This window comes from Cuculus canorus, chromosome 7, assembly GCF_017976375.1.
Source record: "Cuculus canorus isolate bCucCan1 chromosome 7, bCucCan1.pri, whole genome shotgun sequence".
Taxonomy (NCBI): domain Eukaryota; kingdom Metazoa; phylum Chordata; class Aves; order Cuculiformes; family Cuculidae; genus Cuculus; species Cuculus canorus.
Window position 1 is genome coordinate 35,582,241 of NC_071407.1, and position 20,990 is coordinate 35,603,230.

At 42.6% G+C, this 20,990-nt stretch overlaps 1 protein-coding gene across 3 annotated transcripts in view; it reads right to left on the reverse strand.

Annotated features, from left to right (window-relative positions):
• Positions 1-20,990, reverse strand: part of MICU1 (mitochondrial calcium uptake 1) — a 110,949-nt gene that overhangs the window by 72,386 nt on the left and 17,573 nt on the right. For all 3 annotated transcript variants that reach the window (XM_054072178.1, XM_054072179.1, XM_054072180.1), the window contains exons 3-4: positions 10,049-10,226; positions 3,156-3,318 (exon numbers count right to left, since the gene is read on the reverse strand). In XM_054072178.1, the coding sequence (XP_053928153.1) occupies positions 3,156-3,318; positions 10,049-10,226 (341 nt within the window). The remainder of the gene's footprint in view (positions 1-3,155; positions 3,319-10,048; positions 10,227-20,990) is intronic.

A 20,990-nucleotide genomic window follows, 5' to 3' on the forward strand; every position in this document is an offset into this window, starting at 1 on the left:
GGTCCAAGCACCTGGAAACATTAAGGTAAGCCAACAGCTATGCAGGACTACAGAGAATGCAGAAGCAACGTCCTGCAACTATGGAGCATGGGATTCCAGTTCCTGTGAAGCGTCATGGCTTTATACCTTTTTTCAGCAAAAGCCCATGCCTTCTTTGAAGAGCTGCAACAACTAAAACGGCATTTTTGCAAACCCTTACCCTTCCCACGGGAGACTGAAAGGTATTAATTTCAGCTGGTTTGGGGCTCGGGTGCCAAACAAGCACCAGGTACAAAGCAACCATCCCCGCTCATCCAGCCTTGGAGATGAGCTGCCTCTTGGGCACCAGAGAAGGTGAGAGGGGGAAAAAACAACACAGGACTGCAGGGAGCAGATATCCCTGCCCACACTTCTGTTGGTGCTTGGACTTTCCAGATAGCGCATAAAGAAATCTACTTTTTTATTTTTTTATAAGCAGCTTCCAAGTTTAAAGCCATTCTTTGGCTTATTCTGACAGATACTTCCAAGCTCAGCAAGAGCGTGTCACACCCTAAGCACAGCTCGCCTGCTTGGGAAAGCTGCAGCAGAAAGCTCTACTGAACTATTAAGAGAAAGCAATCTACAGGAGCTAATGAATTGGCATTCCTTTTCCCTAACCTAGCAAAAAGCAGTCAACAATTCAGTAGATGCTTTACTGACAATAAATCAAATGTTCCCCTATGTAATCCATAAAAATGAATCAGGGATACGATCCTTTGCAGTAGATTAGCGGTTTAAAAATAAATATAACAGGGACTGAGATACCTCATCTCTCTGTATTAGTTACATTCCACAATATTTTCTCTCCATAAAAGAGGAGACACGTTAACAATAAGTTACTCACTGAAATTACAACCAGCACCTTGAGCATTCAGAGCATCCCCTGCTCACATCTTGGACTGCTTATGCAGGACTGTATTAATCCACAAGACCAGAAGGTAACTGTCTTGCTGCAAAAACCTTTTAACAAATACCACTCATGGAAAACCCTGTGGTTAGTAGGACTGCGGAAAGTAAGCCACAATTCGGTTCAAGCATTAGCCTACCCAGCTAGTGCAATTACAGCAGGCTACATCAATACCTGAAGGAGATTTCCAAGGAGCACTCGGGGCTACCAGAGAGGAAGGCAGTGTGCTCCAGCCCTGGCTGAGGGCACACCCAAGTAATGACTAAGGGAGAAAGCAGCCCTGGCATTTCCCTAGTAATCTATCATCTAGATTACCCTATGAGTCAGAAGTACCGAACAGATGTAAAGTATAGAAATAAACTGGCCAGCAGGTAGCACTCTTTGTCTTTAATTTCTGGTTTTAAAATCAGACCTATCTTCTCTTTTTCTTTTTTTTTTTCACAACCAGCTTTTAAAACATTTGGGAAGAAGGTTACGGCTGGTTTGACTTTACTGTAGCACTAAGTGTTTTACTCTTCTACTGTTCATTATGTATTAAAAAAACCCCATTAACTGTGATTGTCATGATGTACAGTGCTCGTAAGGAACAACCGCCATAGCAGCAGCTTTGTCTAGAAGCAAGTCCATGCCGGTAATGGTCCTCAGGATAGATTTTCAAACCAACAAGATGTAAGGTGCCCATGCTCCTGTTTTGCCTGCTTAAGGGCATCCAAAGCTCAATTTCCCTCTCAATTCCACTTTCCAGGAGCACCTGTAAGTATCACCAAGGCAATTTTCTTCCTTTACAGGCTGCTTTGTGTCACTGACTAGCAGCATTTCCAGGCACTTAAAGGCACCACAGCTTTCACAGAGGCCATTTAAGCAGCTCACCTAGCCAGGATAATAATAGTTACAATGGAAAGTTAGTGACTAAGACTGACAAATTATTTCCTACTAGTCACCTTTACTTGTCCCCAAAGCAGGTATTTTCTGAGCACTCTTCCACCCATTTTCTGTGCGCACTTTAAAATCTGCACATATATTACTCCGAAGAAGTAAAAGATAATAAGATTTCTTAAACATAGGATATTTTCTATTTTCAGCTGGCTGACACACACACACAAAAGACTTTCATGGGAAGGCTCGCACTCAACCAAGTACTGCTGCTTTTCAATGTTCCAATTTTAGCTTTAGCCAGACAAGACAGCAACACAATTTCAGCATCTATGAACATTATCTTCTGCTTACTGCTCAAACTATTTTTTCACTGAAGATGACAACATGTTATTCACACAAAAACTACAGCCATTTTCAGGACTTGATGAAAAGCTAAATATCAGTTCACCAATTTGCTTTAATACTAATGCCAGGATTGTTTTTCTTCCCTCCTGCACACACTCCATATTGTTGTTTTCCAAGGACAAGCGTACACGGTATTTATTTAGTAGCTGTCACATAAGGCACCAAAACAGTTTCACAGTTTGTGCATAAATCCCACTCTCAAAAAGTTACATTTGGGGGCTGTAATTCTTCATTAATGTCTGCAGAGAGAATAGGAGTTTTAAATTGACAAAAGGCTGTTTCATTCTTTGAGATACTGTGGGAGACCAAGAAATTTGATTTCCCACGTCTCACACAAAACACGGATCTTCAAAACAGAAGACAGTCAAAACTCTCCTGCCACTCCACAAAACCCAACCTCTTACCAAATGCTCAGGAGAGAGCCTTCCAGATGAGAAAAAACAGTGTCTGCTCTCCTGCCAGTTGCCTACCAAACCCCCACAGGTACCACAGCTGCCATGCCTCCCTGCAGTCCGCAGAGAATTTGAAGCTCGTGGAGATGGACCCCTTTATTTCTAAGGCTTTCCTTGACAAAGCAACACCTTTTTGCAGATTCTTTAGTAGTTCCTACAACGTTTCAGTTGAAGGTAATCTTCTGATATTAAATATGCTGGAGAGACCAGTCTGGTTCCTGTGTGGCTGCACTGGTTGCTCTCTGCCTTGTCTCCTTCACTTGTTACGTATCTGTTATCCTTCTGCATATCATTGCATCGCTAGAATGCATGGGTTGAGCACACCACTCTGACAGCGGCAGCACCCTGCTTTTGCGCCACACCTCTCAACGTAATAAGAACAATACCCAACAACATAATTGTTTGATGGAAAATTTAAAGATCAGGCAGGCATAGACTGTATACTTAATTCCCTTTGTCATCATAGTTTCTCAAATTACTACACACACATCACTCACTCTCTGGTTGCTTTTCATTAGGTGTTATTGATCTCACAAAATCCTGTGGTGTCATAAAAACCTCCGATTCCCCATGCTCATTTATGACTTTCAAGGTAGCGAAGTATCTGAAGATTTTGTCTGGCGTGGAGTAGGCTCTGATCCTGTTCTCGTATTCCATCACCTGTAAATGAAATTTAATCAGCATTAGATGTGCATGGTTCCTCCCCCAATACCTCTGTTAGCACTTTGGAGCTCTGACAGTTGCTTCTCACAGGTTTGTTGCCATGTGGCACAACACAACACTTAAGAGAAACAATGCTGAAAGGGTCAAAGTATCTCCTATCCTCAGCCTTTCAACAGTCAGGAAAGCTGGAAGTATCAACTCCTGACGTTCCAGAATTCAGAACAAGCACTAAAAGTCTTTACTATCTGTATGTTTTGACTCTTGAAAAAAACAAATTAAAAAAATCCCTGAAGGCACTTGTAAACATGAACATAAAAAGGCACCTGTATCACATCTGTGAATCCAAAGCAGCTCAACATCTCAACCACGGTGCTGAAGGGTCTGGTTTATGGTTAATAAATGAAGTAAAAGAAAAGTCTTGGAGAGCTGGGAGACACATTTGCTTTCAAGCTGAGACTTGGAAAAATCTACTCGGAGCCACAGCCGGTTGCTCAATCACCCAGCCTCACTTTTTCCTCTTTTCTATCACTTCGGCAAAATTCCACAGAAACATTCTTTACTCGGTCCTCATCTCGTCACCAATCTGCCACTTGCTAACTGCCAGCAGCAATTATTTTGTACCTAGAACTGTTTTCCCCATGACACAGCTAGAATTAATCAAAGAGAACGGAAAGCTTTTATGAACAAAAATCACAACCTGAGGCCACAAGGGAGGGAAAAGGCACAAAGATCTGCATTTCATTATGTACTAGGGCAGAAAACTTTCCTTCCCAGTTCAGCTTTTTATTTCTACATTATGCACCACTTTTAACAGTCCATAATGTACTTGAAACCTTCAGTAATTCTGGCCAAGAGCCACGAGAGAAAAATAACAACCAGTGATCTGTGGGAAGAAAACAGAGAAGATCAAGGATACTGCCAAGGCATCTGTAGATCATTTATGGCTTGAGTCTTGTTTCAACCTTGTCTTTTAACTCCAACGACTTCTCCACCCTGATGTTTATCAGAAAGAAAAAACCCTCTCTAATTTTTCATATTTCTAGGATAAAATAAGCCAAAGGCTTTTAATCCCCCAACCCAGGCTTGGGTAAAATAGCCAGGGGAAAGCAAATCCTTTCTCCTCTACACTTGTCCCAGCTCAGCCTGTCCAGCAAATGTGACTGGAGAAAAGAAAAACACAGCAGAAGGTCCTACTGATAAGCTTTTGACAATACCTAAAGCATTCTCCCTGTTTTCTTCTTTGCATCACCATAGCTTTCGCATAACCGAGCCCATCAGGAACACAGAAATGTCCTTGCATCAGCGAATACAAACAGGCCCCTCTTTCCTGTAGCCACCTGCACAGAAGAAAAACTTTGCCACTACTCCCATTTGTTACTACTCTTTGCACCTAAAATCAAACTTCATCCCATTTTTACTGCTTGAGTCCACAAGGTCCTCCACAGATAAGGGTATTTGATAAAAAGCAATTGTTTTATTGCAAACTTACAAGTCACTGTCTCTCACTAGAGCTGCAGTAAAGGACAACCTGCACTTTCCCAGCTTTTTCCAGCTGCAAAGTTGGATGTGTCTTTGTCTACAGCTCCCACCTGGCAGGCAGTAATTTGCTATGTTAAAGTGATCATTTGACTTGTGATTGCAGGCTCTTATCTCACTCCTTCTGGTAGCATGATCTGACCTCATTATGAATAACGCTCCACCCAACTTAATCAGCCAAAACCATAGCGAAGTACTTATATCTTTGAGCAAGACAACTAAAACCAACTACAGATTCAAGTCCAGGACTGGAGCCAAGAGCAGATGCTGCAGATCACGACCAGCAGCCCCCTCCATCCATGACACCCTCTCAACACAGATGCTGTTCCTCACCTGACATCTTCACCAATTCTCCTCCTTACCAGTCCAGCAAATTCACTGACAGCTTTTCCTTAATCCAAGCTTGGGATAATCTTCAAGGTCCCTGCTTTATTGATGTTAAGCAGTCTACGTTTGCTTTGACTTTGGGCACAGAAATTTTCCAACACCCCATTCAGACCCACACTGCAACCCTTAAGTCAATTAAAATCATCACTTACAGCATAAGGAAGCATCTATTTATTACTGAGCCCTTTCCTAGATTATTTGACATCCCATCTTCTATCCACACGTACTGCAGAATGAAAATCTTCCTCAGATGACTGCCAGGTGCTCCTGAAGATGCAATTTTGAATATGCAGCTCTAGAGCAGGAAGGGTCAGTCTGTTGCTCAGAAGCCACATACAGCTCCCAAAGCCACGTTGCATGGCTCACAAAAGTCTAATAACAACACAGGCAAAAAAGAAGTCTTGTGTCACAGAAGGCAGCATAACCACGCACAAATCTGCAAACCTAGAGGTTTGTCCCCATACAGCCTGTGGCTTCATGAGAAATATGTAAGTAGGCTTGGGTTCCAACCAAAGCAGCTGACCTCTCTTGGAAAAACAGACCCTGAGTGTGCAGCAGGTGGAGAGCTGCCAGTCTCATTTTGCATTAGGTCTCAGAGCACAGCAAAGCAGAAAATTAAGGATTTTTAATGACAATCACTTTCTGATGCAATGCTTGCCACATCTGGCCGAAGAAAGCTGAGCTGAGCTGACCTACCGCCTCCATGTAAGCTGAAAGCAGTCCCTCTAACCCCAATGCAGTGTAAGAAATGGCATTACCTGTTTCAGCAATTTTAGATCCAAAAGAGAATCTGAGTATGTACAACTACTCCAAGTTTCAATGTAAGCTACTGCTAATCATTTGCATGCTTCTGGGTTCCAGCATGACATACATAAACAATTAGCCATGACATACATAAATCCCACAATTTTCAGGACAAATACATTCCTGAAAAATTCTAAGGAACAACGGTCTTAAATAATTCACAATTTAGACAAAAAAAGTACAATCTAAAATGCTTTTTAGGATATTGCAAGCTGTTTCATCAGAACTGAAACCATACTTCTTCCTCAAGAAGCGAGTAAATGCAGCAACAATTCTCTCCTTTCGCTTGCAGCTGAACTCACAATTACCTCATTTTTGCTAACATGATCTAATCAGCTGGCAAAACACATGTTACAATCCATCCCTCTGACTTCAACAGTGGATTGAAGGTGAAGCCAGGTCGAGAAGGGAACAGCCGAGACCTTGCAAATAGGAACAACTCACTATTCAAGAGTGGGTGCTTAACACAGAGTGGATGGTAACATGGGTGCCCTGATCTCACTAGAGAAATGGAGATAAAAAGCGCATGTGTATGCATTTGGGGGTACACACCACCATCTGTGTGGGTTTCTTTTTTACACTGCTTCTAAACAATCTGGACGTAAAATCACCCCAAACAAAACTCTCCTTCCATGACCTCTTGCCTATGAAATGCTCAAAAATACTTTCCTGGCAAGGCGTGCACCCAGGTGGCTGCCTTCCCCAGTACACACCAGTCCTTGATGCAGCAGAGACCAACCAAAAATTCTCCTCCTGCCCCAAGAACTACAGCCACATGTAATCAGGGGCCTCCAGAAAGACACTGTGACCAAAGGGGACAAGTTTCTTTCTGGCATTTATTAATAAGAGTGGGCACTGGAGGAGAAAGATGAGCAAGTAATCTCTATTGTAGCTGCTGTCAAGACAGTCAATGTTTATGCTAAGCCTCAGCTTAAAAGGAAAAAACCACAAATCCTGCACAGACATGAAAACAAAGCTCCAAATTAACAACTCAATTCGCATCCAGAGCTTCACTGGGGCCTCCCTGACCATTTGGCAGAACGGGAACTCTGGCAGTCCAGCTCTACTGCACACAGCTTAGCAGGGTAAGGTAATTAGAATTAAATTTCTTTGTGTTTCCTACTGTAATGCATGCTAAAATGAAGACTTAGCACAACTAACACTGAGGCAGCATACCTGTGGGACCCTGAAGACGCTGCCAAGCGTATCTTGACAAAGCAGTCCTAACGCTGCATGCAAACTCTTAGTATAATTAATTAACATGTCAGCACACCCACATCATGTACTACCACTCATGTATTACCAGTCACTAGCCTTTGATGTATAAAAGCACACAAATGATCTTTTCCTTCCCTCCCTTACACAGTCAGGATCGATACATTGCATAACCAGGAAGACAACATGTGCCCTGGAACGAGCCACACACCATCCCAGCCCCAGCAGGTGCAGAGTGATTTGTATTTCAACTTCCTCTTCACTGAATCATCACGCAAAACAGCAATGTCGTGCCTAATTTATTATTATACCACCTTGATTGAAAGCAACATTGGGCTAACAAACAAGTGTTAAACACTTTCAATTAAGCTTGTTTTTTTTCTCAAGGAAAACTCCACGATTTCCAATTGATTAGGAGAATAATTGGAAAGGGGTTTTACTGAGGGCTTTGTTGTTTGGATTTTTTTTTAAACATATAGAAAAGTCAGGAATTCCTTGTGCAGAACCCCCTTAGGTGCTACACAACTGATTAGGGGAGCAGCACATCCTGGGAGTAGCCCTGATTTTGAGCAGGGAGCCGGGGCACACCTTCCTCTGCCATCCAAGCTGGAAACATTCAAACATACCTCCTCAGATGACTCACTAGGACAGCTGCTGATCAAACACCAAGACCAAACCAGGGACGCTCACGTGGAAACCAGTACTGCGAGACTACTAGTTACATCCTGCATTAAACAAAGCAAAGCACCTCTGGCACTCAGGTCACAGAGGGTACATGTGGTCTTTAAAGGCTAGAGAGAAGAGGGTTTATGTTGGCAAAAGATTGAGATCTGTTTTAAACAATGCTTTCCTTGCTGAAATAGCCACTCCTGAATTGAGCCATGTAGGATCATTCCCACCAGACCTCTTGGGCCCTCTCCACACCCGGCTTATGTCTTATTTGGAAAGCATGGCCACATTCCTCCCTGCCTAGTATGGGAAGGAAAGAGCCGGTCAGTGTAGATACATCTCTTAACAACTGGAATAAAAGTCTTTGCTAGCAAATAAATGTTCCCTGGCCAGAAGCAACCAGCCGCACAAGACAAAAATCAACCATGACATTTGCTGTATCAACAAATGTTCTTTTTCAAAAATAAGGGAGTGCAAGAAGGCGGATCATTTCTTTGCTCTCTGCAACACGCCTCCATTTGCTGACACTGGAAAAAAAGTGCTTCTCTTGAGTGGTCCTGGCAAGAGGTAAAGTCATTCTGAAGCTGTCAGAGTACCTGACGCTCAGTTGCCAAGAAAATTAGCAGAAGCCAAAACCCCATATTCCTGGACAATTCGGAATATCTCAGCATAGTATCTTACAATATAAGTCCACTGAGCTGCCACCAGCATGACACAACAGGGAGAGTTTGGAGCCCCAATACCACAAGGCACTTGAATTTTCAAGTTGTTTAATTGACACTAACCAAGAACAGAATATGATTCAGCAACTTCAAACAAAACAGCTCTTAATTTTTTATGAAAAGCTGTTAAGCCACTATATACAACCATCCACAATTTAGCAGCTAATGAGATGCAGTTTCTAGGATATGGACTCAAAAATAATTATCAGAAGCAAATCATACAGAAAGGAATAGTGCAGAGCATATACTCCCTTCCTCCTCTTTGCACTGCAAAGATATTAAATCATCAAACACAGCCCAATAAAACTGACATCCAGACAGGCTTTAAGATAAAATATCGAGGCCTGCCACCTCCCAGTTACAGGACTCTCCATCAGACCAAATCGTACATCTTGTAATAAGAGTGGTTACAGATAGCACCAAAATAGTTGTCAGGCAGTTCTGAGGAGCCCAATGCTTGGAGGGTCACCCAATAGCAAAGGCAGGTCACAAGTTGACAATACAGTTCATTACTCAAGCTTTCCTCCTCTTGAAATTGTATCTGATATAAAAAACAGTCTCATCAAGAGAGACACAACTAACCATGAAGAGGGAGTGAGGCTGTATTTTGACAACTACATTTCCATGCAATAATTAAAGGAAAAATCAAAGTACACCTTTGCTATAACCCTCTCTCCCATGCTCATCCTCTACTTCTTCCTACAGATACAGCTCATTCGCTAGTGAACACGTAGGAATGGAAGGGCTCACACCGAGACACATGCTAGATGTCCAAGATGGCTTTAAAGCTCTCGCACTGACTCCCTGCTTTGCATGTACCCTCCTAACAACCATCAAGACAGAAGCCTTGAATTCTCAGCCAGTCATTTATCAAACACCCAAGCGGGGATGGGGAAAGAAGTCTCAGTTTCATAGGATCACATGCCTTGCTTAACAATGACTAATAACTTTGCACTTTAGTGAGAGCTTCCGTACAGATGTAAACAACAGTATGTTATCAAAGGAGCTCACGATAACATTCCCTTGATAGTGCTCTTGTATATGCCCTGTTTCCATTCAACAAGGCACCAAAGGATAGCAATTAGCTTCTAGAAGAGCTCCTAAAACACAAAGGGAGGTAACAGACCTGGAACCATACAGAGTCATTAAGCGAGGCATGACAGTACTGTGCTTTCCAAACAAACAAGATTCAACCTAAAGAAACTCAAGGTACCATACCAAGAAAGTAGGTTCCCAAAACAGTAAGGTCCCTTAGAAAATAAAGGCAACTACAGAGCAAAAGCCAGACCCCATACATGCGAGGTACCATAATCTGAATAAAATATTCTGCCAGTGTCCTCCATGTTTCCACTGCAGTGCAATGGCTGCAGATGTAATGTGCCCAAATTTGGTACCTTACGGTCCCTGAACCCAGAACGCTTCTTCTTCTTCCCTTCTGGCTGAACCTCCTGATCGTCTGATGCAACAGCCTTCCTACTGTCACTGCTGCTGCTCTCCTCCTCCTCCTCCTCCTTCTCGCTTGGCTCTGTCCTTGGATCATGTTTTACTGAGGACGAGTCTTCTGCATAAGCCCTGTACAAGGGAAAAGAAAACATTAGTTTAGGAAATTGAGAAGAGTGCCAAAGATATAAAGATGGCCTGGCAAAACTGCCCCTTGAATGAAATGCTTGTTAAGAGTTCAGTGTGGAGGATAGCAAAGAAAAAGCAAACAAGTGATCCTTGGAATATTGTGTGCTTTTCCCTGCTGTGATCAAATTCCCCCCCACCCCAAAAGCCAAACTAATAACCACAGCAAGTTTTTGTAGTCCCAGAACACCAGAGTAAATGACTCCGTGCATTATTATACCCTCAACAAAAACTACACATGCAGGAAAGACCGGTAAGGGCATATCATATCTCCTCTAGTTTTGAATTCCATCCCCACGTCCCCAAAAAGATTTATTTCAAGTGATAGAAATGTGTTTTACTATCAGCACTGTAGGATTCAGAAAGAACAGCCTCTTTGTTTCAGCACAACTGATTTCTTTTCTATCTCCAGCAGGTGACAAGCTGGTTTATTTCCCTTTTCCACCAATGACTCTTCTAAACTCCAGTGCTACACGTTTTATGATAACAAAAACTGTAGTTGTTTATCCTCAAGTTGGCAATACAACTCTGGCAGAAAAAAAGAACCCCTTCCCTTGCTGTCCAAATGCAAGGATCTTCAGTGACCCTGTTTGCAGACCAAGACTCAATACCCAAAACTGCTGAGTCTAAGCCATGAGCAACTTGTAGAATTGCAACTGGCAATAGAGTGATTGAATAAAAAGCAGGATAAATCCATAAACCAAACAATGCTATGGCTTTCCTACGCTTTACTTGTAAAGCTGTTGAAAACCAGACAGAGCTCAGACCACATTAACATCACTGAAATTATAATCTCTAAGGATACGTTAACATGTCACAAGCAACAAAGAGAATGGTTTGATAAAATGATTTCTCTTCCTAAGAACTCAAACAGCTCAAGCAAATGCCCTAGCCTGCCTGTAAATTAAGCAAAGCTGCCTTACTTTGCATACCTGATTTATTTTGGACTAATCACAGGGTACGGGCTTCGCACATGGTTAGGTGCCGCTTATTAGCCAGCAGCCTTCAGATGAAGGCTGGTACTTCGGTACTCCCTGCAGCTATGAACATGGTCATTTACAGCTGTGAGTTTATTCAAAACAGGCTGCCTTGGGAGAAAACCAAAATCAAACTAAGATTTTTGAAGTTTCCCAAGATCTAAGCAAAAGGCTATACATTTTATCCTACCAGTTTCCTGGAAAACGCAGTGTGTGTGTGTTTCCTGGAAAATGCGGTGTGCAAAATTAACAGAGAAGATTCTTTGCCTGTCTTCCCAGCAATATACAGCTTTACAGCCTCTCAGCGCATTGTCTTCCAAGGAGGAGAAATGAGGGTAGGTGCTCCTCTTATTAAACACTAGCAAAATAAAAGACAACTCGCTCTTTACCAGTATCCAATAAATCACTAACAGTCATAGTACAAGAGAGATGGGGAACGGCTGAAGAGGTCCAATCCTTCCACAGTATTGGCGGGAAGCAAAAAGTTTATTATTTTAGAATAAACTCTGAAAGAGCATACTTACGAATAGAGTGAATTAGGACAAAAGCAAACTGACTTATGTTCATATTGTGGCAAATATTATATCTCGGTAAAGTACTGAAAGCACTCAAACAACTACCAAGATCCCAGCATTGCTTTGAAATGCAACAACCCACAGCACTACAGATCAGTTAAAGCAGTTTGGAGGTTCCTAGTCCACCACACAGGGACAGAATCTACCTCTACCACGTGGGCGTATTTTACAAGATCAAACAAGTGCTTGGTGAAGAGCGGCACTAATCATGCTTTTTCACACAAAATAGTCTAACATGCTAATCTTTCCTTCCTGAAAAGGTCCTGAGCCTTTCTCTGCCAATATATTTTCATAATTCTTATAGCAAAGCACCATCTTTAAGACCTTCACCGAACTAAAACTTCAAAGACAGGATCCAAACCAGAGTCCTCCACAAGCATCTTAAGATAAGGAATTATATACCCAGAAGGGCCAGGCAACATATCCGCCTCTTGCAGCACGAAGTCTATGCTGGCATCTCTCCCCAAGCCTTTCCTGAAAGTTTCACCAGCACTGGCACAGCCTTGCAGAGTTGCGGTTTTGGCTGATATGAAGTTTGCCTGAATAAGCTGTTGCCAGCTGAGGTTACACCAGCAGCACTGACAAGGAAAGCCCTTGTGTGGGCAGGACACCAGTCCTAAGTAGCTCTGAGAGAATCTCTTGGGAAAAGGTCCTGGGGACAGAATAGCAGTAGAAAATTGATGGCTTATCTAGACAATCAAGCTGGTCTGTATAAAAGGTGCCAGGGAATAGCTGTATCAGTGAAGATTAATTCCTGTAATGCTTGACTGACAGCTGGCAAACCAGGGAAAGGATAGATGAAATACAAAATCAAACACTTTCAGCAAATCCTACGCATTCCTTCAATCCATCATGCTGTCAAGTCAGCTGACTGCACCAATACAGACACAGCCTATATACAGTTGGCCTTTTTCCCCCCTCTAGCTTTATCCACATAATTAGCTCTACTCTACAGTTAGACCTCTTCCCCAGCATAGGAGCAAAACAAGCTATGAGAATAAAAGAAGAGTTTGTAGCCTGCTTCTCAAGCAAGGTTTTAAACAGTTCCTGCTATTCCTTACCTCCAGGCCACAGTCCAAACAACTCAGTGAATTAACCATTGAAAGACCTGCTCTCTACCTACAGCTATTACTGCATCGATGTTACATCCCACACAACCATCCTCTGTTGAAATCCTTGGCTTCCAACAACTGCAACTTCCATACTGTGCCCACATAAAGGAGTCTTTCAGCACAGATGTCAGAGTATAGCTGGAAAAAAACCCACAGCTGCAGAAACATCCACCCTGCTGGACTGGACTGCCACCAGCAACTGAAGACTTCACCTCCGTTGTTCATGAGGCTGACTTTCCGATGGCATGCCTGCTGCTACAGCTTCTGCGCAAAAGGAAATGAAAATACAAAGATTCCCTTCATGGTGTGCCAAGACTAGCTGCTAGCCTCTCTCCACGGAGCGTGCCTGCCCCATATCCTCGCTGCCATGCTTCAGCCCTACTGGTCTCCTCAGGTTCCCTCGCTCCCCCCGAGTGAACTGAATTTGAGGCAAAGATCGTTTTTCCCACCTACTTAGTAATCTCTTTTTAACGCCTGGAGAAAGCCAAAAATCAAGCATAAGATTAGGCTCCTCACGCCCAAAGAAAACCACCTAGCTGCCACAGAGGACTACTCACTGCTAAATTCTCACTTAGCAAAATTTTCTTTGAGAAAGCTAAACGAAAGCTAAATGAAACCATAGGATATACATCCACAAAAGATCCTGGGACTCATACCAGGCATTGGCATGATACTCCACAGCTGCAGGTCTTCCAATTAGAGAAATCACAATCCCTCATTTTAAAGTATTTTTCTTCTTTGAGCGAGAGAAGCAGAACAGCGTGCTAAAATAACAAAGCTTTGCGCCAGAGATAACAGTGCTGGTAACAGCTCTAAATTTGAAGGTAATAGAAAAGTACTTAGCTATCAGACACTATTTAGTCTCAGAAGGAAACGTAGGAGATCTAGCAAGAAGTTGGGCACTCAAAAGTCAGCAAAGGCATTGCCAACAAATAAGAAGCAGGAGAGAGGTATCCTGCCTGACAGATGCCTTCTTCGGTTGACTGAAGCTGCCACTGTCCCTCTACATAAACATCTGGAGACATCTATGTGAGGTTTAAAAGCCATACTTTCATACTGAAATGCAAAAGCAAGTTTGAACACAACATTCATAAAAAATAGGCAATCTCTGAAGATTGGGAGCACTTACAGTGAGGAGCTCGGTGTCAGCATCAGCTTAACCGTATTCAGCAACTAAATTAGCTGAAACTTTAATAAGAAAGCAACCAGAAATGATGAAGATTCACAGCTCAGTTTTTCAGGATGTCAGTCCATTCACACGACCTCTTAATGCTTTGCTTCCCTCCTTATTTCTCATGGTACTTGACACTGGTGTAAATTAGCACAATGAATCTGTGGCAAGAACTGCAATGAACACACCAAAATTAAGAGAGATTCCAGAGAGGAATATGAACAATTAGACCGAGAAGACAGCTCTGGATACCAGCCATAGCTTAAAATAGGTCCCAGAATGTAAGCAGACAGCAGCATAATCCATGAGATGTGCACATCCTTCCTTTCACCCCAGCCAGCAGCAGGAATGTACCCACAGAAAGTGCCTTCAGCTGCTGACAATGCACTCCAAGGAAGAGCCAGACCAGCTGGAGAAGATCTCACAGGGAACAGCAGGAATGGTTAAGGGTCCAGAACATACTGTGGGAAAAACTGACCTATATAAATCAGATTGCTATAAGAAAGATGGAAAAGAGGAAGGTGAGATAACTGCAAGATATACAAAACCGCTGCTGCAGGACCGTTTTCTTGGTCCAGTGAGAACAGGACAAGATGCAGGATGTGCACGTAACAACATCATAAGGGAAGAGACTTACACACTGGGGAATGGAGGGGAACCCTGTGAATGCATACGTATACGTGTATATGTACACAGAAAGCATTGAATGTTAAGGACAGGAGAATACTGAAATCACCTGCCGGGGAGGATTTATTCCATCACCACTCTCTTCATCACCAGCAAATTGCTAAAAATAGGTGAGACAGCTGCCTGTCAGGACTACTTTGGAGGCATCCAGCCCTGCCTTGGCAGCAGACTAGCTGATTGCTCACGCTCCCTCCCCCTCTCCTCTGCTGCAGCCCAGTTTAGGCACCAGCAGGTGGGCGCAGATAGGTCAGGGCATGAGGACCTCTGCTTCAAGCCCCTTGAACAGAATTGCTTTGAAGATGATGATTCTGAAAGGTTTGGGGTCAGTCTCACCAGCTAACTTGGACCATGTGGGATAACATCCTGCTCCTTAGAGAGAACTTCATGATAGCCTGCCTGCAGAGGAAAACAACTGCTTCCCAACGCCATCAATCCTAATCACATACACTGAAGTTATCCTACTGACAGTAACCTATCAACCTCATAAACTGTATATCTGCTAATTTCTTAATTAAGGAGACAATGCTTATATTTCTAAACAGAGCTCACCCCAAGTGGAGCATGGGACCGTAACCTTGAGCTGCAGCCCTGATGGATGCAAGCAGCTGTGACTCCGTTACATCTGCCATACACAGAAAAAAATCGAGCACAGAGCCATAAGCCTGTGCTCTTCACCCCCGAAATGCACTGCTCACTTGAACTTCTCTTGATCTGAGCCATAATTTGAAGGCTGACAGGCTCAAAAGCTTATTTTCCCCAAGAAAAAAGCTTTCAGTCACAGCTGCAACTCCCCTTGTGTTTGCTCCCAAGCATGCAGACAGCACAGGAACGCAAGGGAAGTGAATAAAGTTGGAAGGCTGGCGGTGATACTAATAGCAATAAACACAAGCTAGGATGACCACATAAACCCAGGAAGGTCACAGCTGGAATGCTGTTCTCTGTCCAAAAGACAGCAAGCTCATCCCCCATCACTGCTGTCAGTCACCAGCGTTTGTCTACAAGAAAAGAGTATCTTAGGTTGGGAGAGCATTGGAGGCAAAGCAGAGCCCCTGATGCTTCGAGGTTTTTAAGGTGCTCTCAATAAATACAGGAAGTCTTTATTTCACCCCTTTGTTTTATCACTATGTTTTAGAATACTTCAGGGTTTGCATGAGCCTGGCTTTATAAGTCAGAAATTATGAGCCAGATCAACACATAGATTTCTAAGTCCAACTCAGAATTTTATTGGGTATTAAAATCTTACACCTAAGGGTGAGAAGGATCCGTAACTTGCATACAAGTGAAAGCACATCTTTAGTTCAGAAGAAAACAAGTCTTGTGGAACTAAGGAAACAGAAAACATGCGAAGAGAAAGGTGAACGTACTCTGTGTAAATTGAAAGCTAGATACTGTAGGAAACTGATGAGGAACACACAGGCACCCGAGGAGGACGCAATGACCAAGAGAATATAATTTTTTTATTGTCTGAGTTATCAAAAACGAGGGTGTAATAAATTGAGATGGTTTACTGTGTTACTGGACGTGACAGAACTATACATTTCCAAGTGAACACGTACTTTGTTTGTAATACTTTACATTCTATATATCCTGAAGTCCTCAAGAGAAAGCACGGGCAGACTCTCCACTTGAATGGTAGCAAAGATCTATATAACTCAGCAACTGTCTACTCAGGTCTTTATAAAGCCTTCTGCAGATGTCCGAGGTTTAGTTCTAATAAGAGTTGGCTGAGACTCTATCTAACTGCTATTGATATTCAGTAAGCCTTAATTCATTGCTATTAATATTCTAAAAGAGTAAAACAGGGCCATAGGTGTTATCACAGACCTGTTATTTAGACAAAGACTGATGTTGGATGGAGGAGACATGATGATCTAGGCATTCTAATTAAAGGAAGATAAAGAATGGCATGACAGTCAAAAAGGGCTTACAGAAAAAAGTCTTATGCTAAATAGATGTCATTTCTTAATATGATTACCAGTGCTGCTGATAATCGCAGCAGCATTCATTTAATAAATGCAAGTTCTCACACTGTATTACTCAACTTGCCACTAAACGACATAGTGATTAATAAGACAGAGCAACAAAAATCAACACAAAACATTCAGTGGATTAAAAACTTGTTAATAACATGCTTCAGAATATAAGCATTTCATCATCATCGAGTGGCTGAGCTTCTCCCAAGCCCTGACAAGGGTAAGTTCCTGGCCCTAAGTCACCTCTTCTATTAATGAGCCAGAGGGTAAAATTTCCTGACATCTATTAGTAAAGATTCAGAGAGCACTGGAAATTACAATCTTGCTTGCTCAGTAAACTGAGCACAAGCAAGCACACCATACTCATCAAGACAGTCAAAAAGCAAGGAAAACATCTAGGAACAAGGAACACAGACATGTTTACGTGACTAGTTTCATCCATTCTAGACGTTAATGCCTGTGAAAGCCACTTTGTGTTTTCATGGATCACCAGAAACTCCAGCCGTATCATCGCAGCCTTAAGGACAAATGCAAGTTTTGTACATACAAGTACAGAAATCTCAAATCACGTCGAGATACTAAATAATATTTATGCTCCTGTTTGGCACTGATGCAGCCCTCCTAGGCTACTGTGCTCAAGCTATTCAGGTTATTAGCATATTTTTTCTCTAAATCCTAGCCAATCAAAACCCACAGATTAAATATTTAGTAGGGTAAGTTTTTCAGTGTCAGAGAGCTTACTCCTCCTGTGCTGAGATAAAAGAGTAAACTGACCATAGCCCGAGCTCCTGGTAGAGGAACAAGCTCTGTAACTTAATAACACCACCAAGGAAGGGCTGAAGGTAAGCACTAGTGTACACTGAAGCCAAGAATAACACAGAGCCTTGTTCACAGCGCAGACAATTAGCCATTTCCCTGTTGTACAGATTCTCTTCCCCAAATGGTTTCTGAAAAATCAGGATTGAGTGGGCTTCTCCTGCTGAAGTGGGAAGAGTTGAATCTAGCTCAACCAGAGTGTAGCCAAGGAAGGCAGTAATCCTGGGAAGCTGTCTGCATTAGTCTCCAGGCACCTTCAGCAATCAACTACTCCATTTGCACTGAAGCACTACTCACTTACCAGGCATATTATACACATCACGGGTGTGTATGTGTTGTGATACACATCAAATATTAAATAAAATAAAAAAAAACCCAAACCTGATGTGAAATTCAATATTTATTTTCTCCGAGTTAATTGAAAGTTTTTAATGTCTCTGTAAGGACAGATCAGGTCTCTGTACAAATATAAAATGTGAACAAGAGTTCACTAATCAAAACCACACTATTTTCCATCCAGTTTAACTAGCCTGCATTGTGAGAGCGGCCCTAGCACCCAGTTATCTAGCAGGGGAGGAACATGAATTCTCATCAGCATCTGTTTCCTCTCCCAGACCATCTGCAAGAAAGCAACAAGCCATTGATGAAGACGTGCTACAACATTAATCACTGCAGCACCTGGTTTTGTTGTGCAAGCCATACTCCGTCTTGCAAGGCAACAAGAAATGGGTAAGTCTTCTGGCATGCACAGAGCAAAGCAGGTGTTTCCACGTCAGAGTGCTTTATTGGCTCCCAATGAGCAGTGTTTATCACCTGACTGTGTAACTCAATCCATCTTCATTCCCATTAAGGGGGACATAAGAACACAAGCAAGTAAACGTAAAGCAAAGATAAGTGGTATTGCCTGAGGACTAGAGTTATTTAAAATAATTCTCTAGAAAGAGAGAGGAACTTGAGCAGGTCAATGGAGAACAAGAAAGGAAGAGTGCTTCAAGCACCTGACCACCCATTATGGCAGCTGGAACATCCAAGGAGTTATTTAAATGCAGGGAACATTTTATTGCTTCAGATACTTAAAGGAGTGTGAAACCTTTAATCGACTTACGGGAAAAGGTATAAGGGCAACAAGATCCCTTGTTGGGGAAACGCAATCCCTTCAGATTTCTTAATTCCTAAGAAACTTCGTCTTTACATACAAGCAGACAGTGGGCAAAGATCATGGGATGTCAGCCAGAGTCAAGGCTAATACATCACAGCTTGCAGGCCATACTGCTCTTCACACCTGGAAGACCAGAGAAGGTCATTCCCAGCACCACATTTTGCTCTTAAGCCTAAGAGGTGTTCACACAGTAGCACACTTCTGAGAATTTGGCCTCACGCTATTAGGGTAAAAGTCCAAGTGAATTCAGCTGCAAGTCAAGGATAAAACAATTCCCCGCTATGTCTATATTAACACCAATTAGAAACTGTTCTGCTCTAACATCAACACTAGGATACTGAATAGCATTACTCCCTTCCCAGTGGTACCTCACGCAATCCCTTGGCCCTTTCTGCATACTGAAAATAGATGGGCTGCATCATGTCAAAGCCTCCTCAACCTCACAAGCCTCTGGTTCTCTTCAGCTGGCCCCAGGAGCAGCAATAACACATGGTCCTGTATGTGGTCTAGGCACTAAAAAAAAAGAGGGTATATCTTCTGACAGCCATCCTTAGCAACAGCCAACTGCAGGAGACAGCTGAACCTGCAGAAGTTTCCCCAAAGTAAAAAGCAATAAACACCTCCAAGGTCAGGTGAGCTTCTGTATGAACATTATGCCCATCCCCAGTTTTGTCCCTTGCCTCCCCCCTCCCGCCAGACACAACCTTTAGCACAGCCCAGAAGGCAGCTGGGCCACTGGGAGGTGGTGGACACCAAACATTGTAAGAACAGTGACAGCCATGACCAGACTAGACTCTAAAGTGGTGACACTCAATGACTGCATTGGGACTTGACTTCTAAATCAGGAATTAATCAAAAGCAAGTGTTATTTACAATTTCCGCACTTCCTCTACCGAGCCAGAAAATTATTCCCCTACTCCACTCACAAATGATGTGACTTCTTGGAGAGATGTTGCTTTCCATATAGCTACTGGAGCTCAGCCAAAGCACTCTTGAGGATGTGGGCAAGGTGAGCAGGTATTTTTAGTTATTCCATGAAAAGGGGAGGCAGAAGGCCTGAACTTGGCCACCAGAGGGCACTTATTTAAAGATTTGAAAGTGCCATTTCCAGTGACATTAAAGACCATGAGTTCAAGCAACGCCTATCCTGTTAAGAGACAGAATTCAAAAGTAGCCCACATGAAGTCACAGCAAACCAAAGAAATTTGGGAGGCAGTTTCTTGCATCTCCACTTGGCTTGTCTGTACAAATCCCAGCTCTGACTTGCCGTGCAACCTATCTAAATAAGATAATACCAATACGCTCTGATCAAGCTCCAACACTGTAGGTTGAGGGCAATATCGGTGTTTTAAGCTCTGCAGATCAGCTAAGGTCACCCCACCAGAGCAGTTCAGATGTTTTCCTAATTGACTCCAGTTTTGACTTTGGCTCATTCCCTGGCATCAAATTCTTCCCTTCCCCTGATGCTCATGGGTAAAAATAATATGAAGCCCAAAGCCACCTGAAAGGACACAGCGCTCTTTCAAGACACCAGTCATAGATCAATATGTCTTCAAACCTTAGGAGAAAACACTCAGCATAGCAATCCCAAGGATTTTGTCTGTCAGTACTCACAAAGAACTGAAAAAATGGAGCAGAGCTCTAAAAATAAAAATTACCTAACGTGGATAAATACTTAGATTTTTTTCATCATTTCTCTCCTACATCAAGTTAAGTAGTACCTGACACATCTACAGCTATAAAACAGGCTTCTCCCCTCTTGACTATGATTTATGTGGTTTCCTTTGTTTTGCTAGAACAGCAATTTTTAAAGTCTCAGTTTCAGCTGGCATAAGACATTTCCAGCAATTTTGCCATTAAAAATGTTATCCAAGCAAATTACTCTAAAGCCCCTAAGAAACTGAAGCAAAAAAAGCAATCCATTCTTAAACAGAGTTAGCTAAGGGCTGATGTAGGCTTCAAGATTAATTTTCAAAGCACTAGTGGAGAAAAGCCAAACACAAAAAGCAGCGAAGGTCAGCAGAGCAAGAAACATGAAGGGTCTTTCTTACAGACAATCTTCCAATAGAGAAAATGGGCACTTGATACAGGATAGCCAAAGGAGAAAAGGGTGGAGGAGGAGAGGAAGAAATGGTCGAGATGGAATGAAATACACAGAAGCAGCAGACAGCACCGGAATAGCTCAGCTTGGTTGTGAGGAGCAGAGCCTGAAAAGGAAGAACTTGTAACAGAATGAGAAC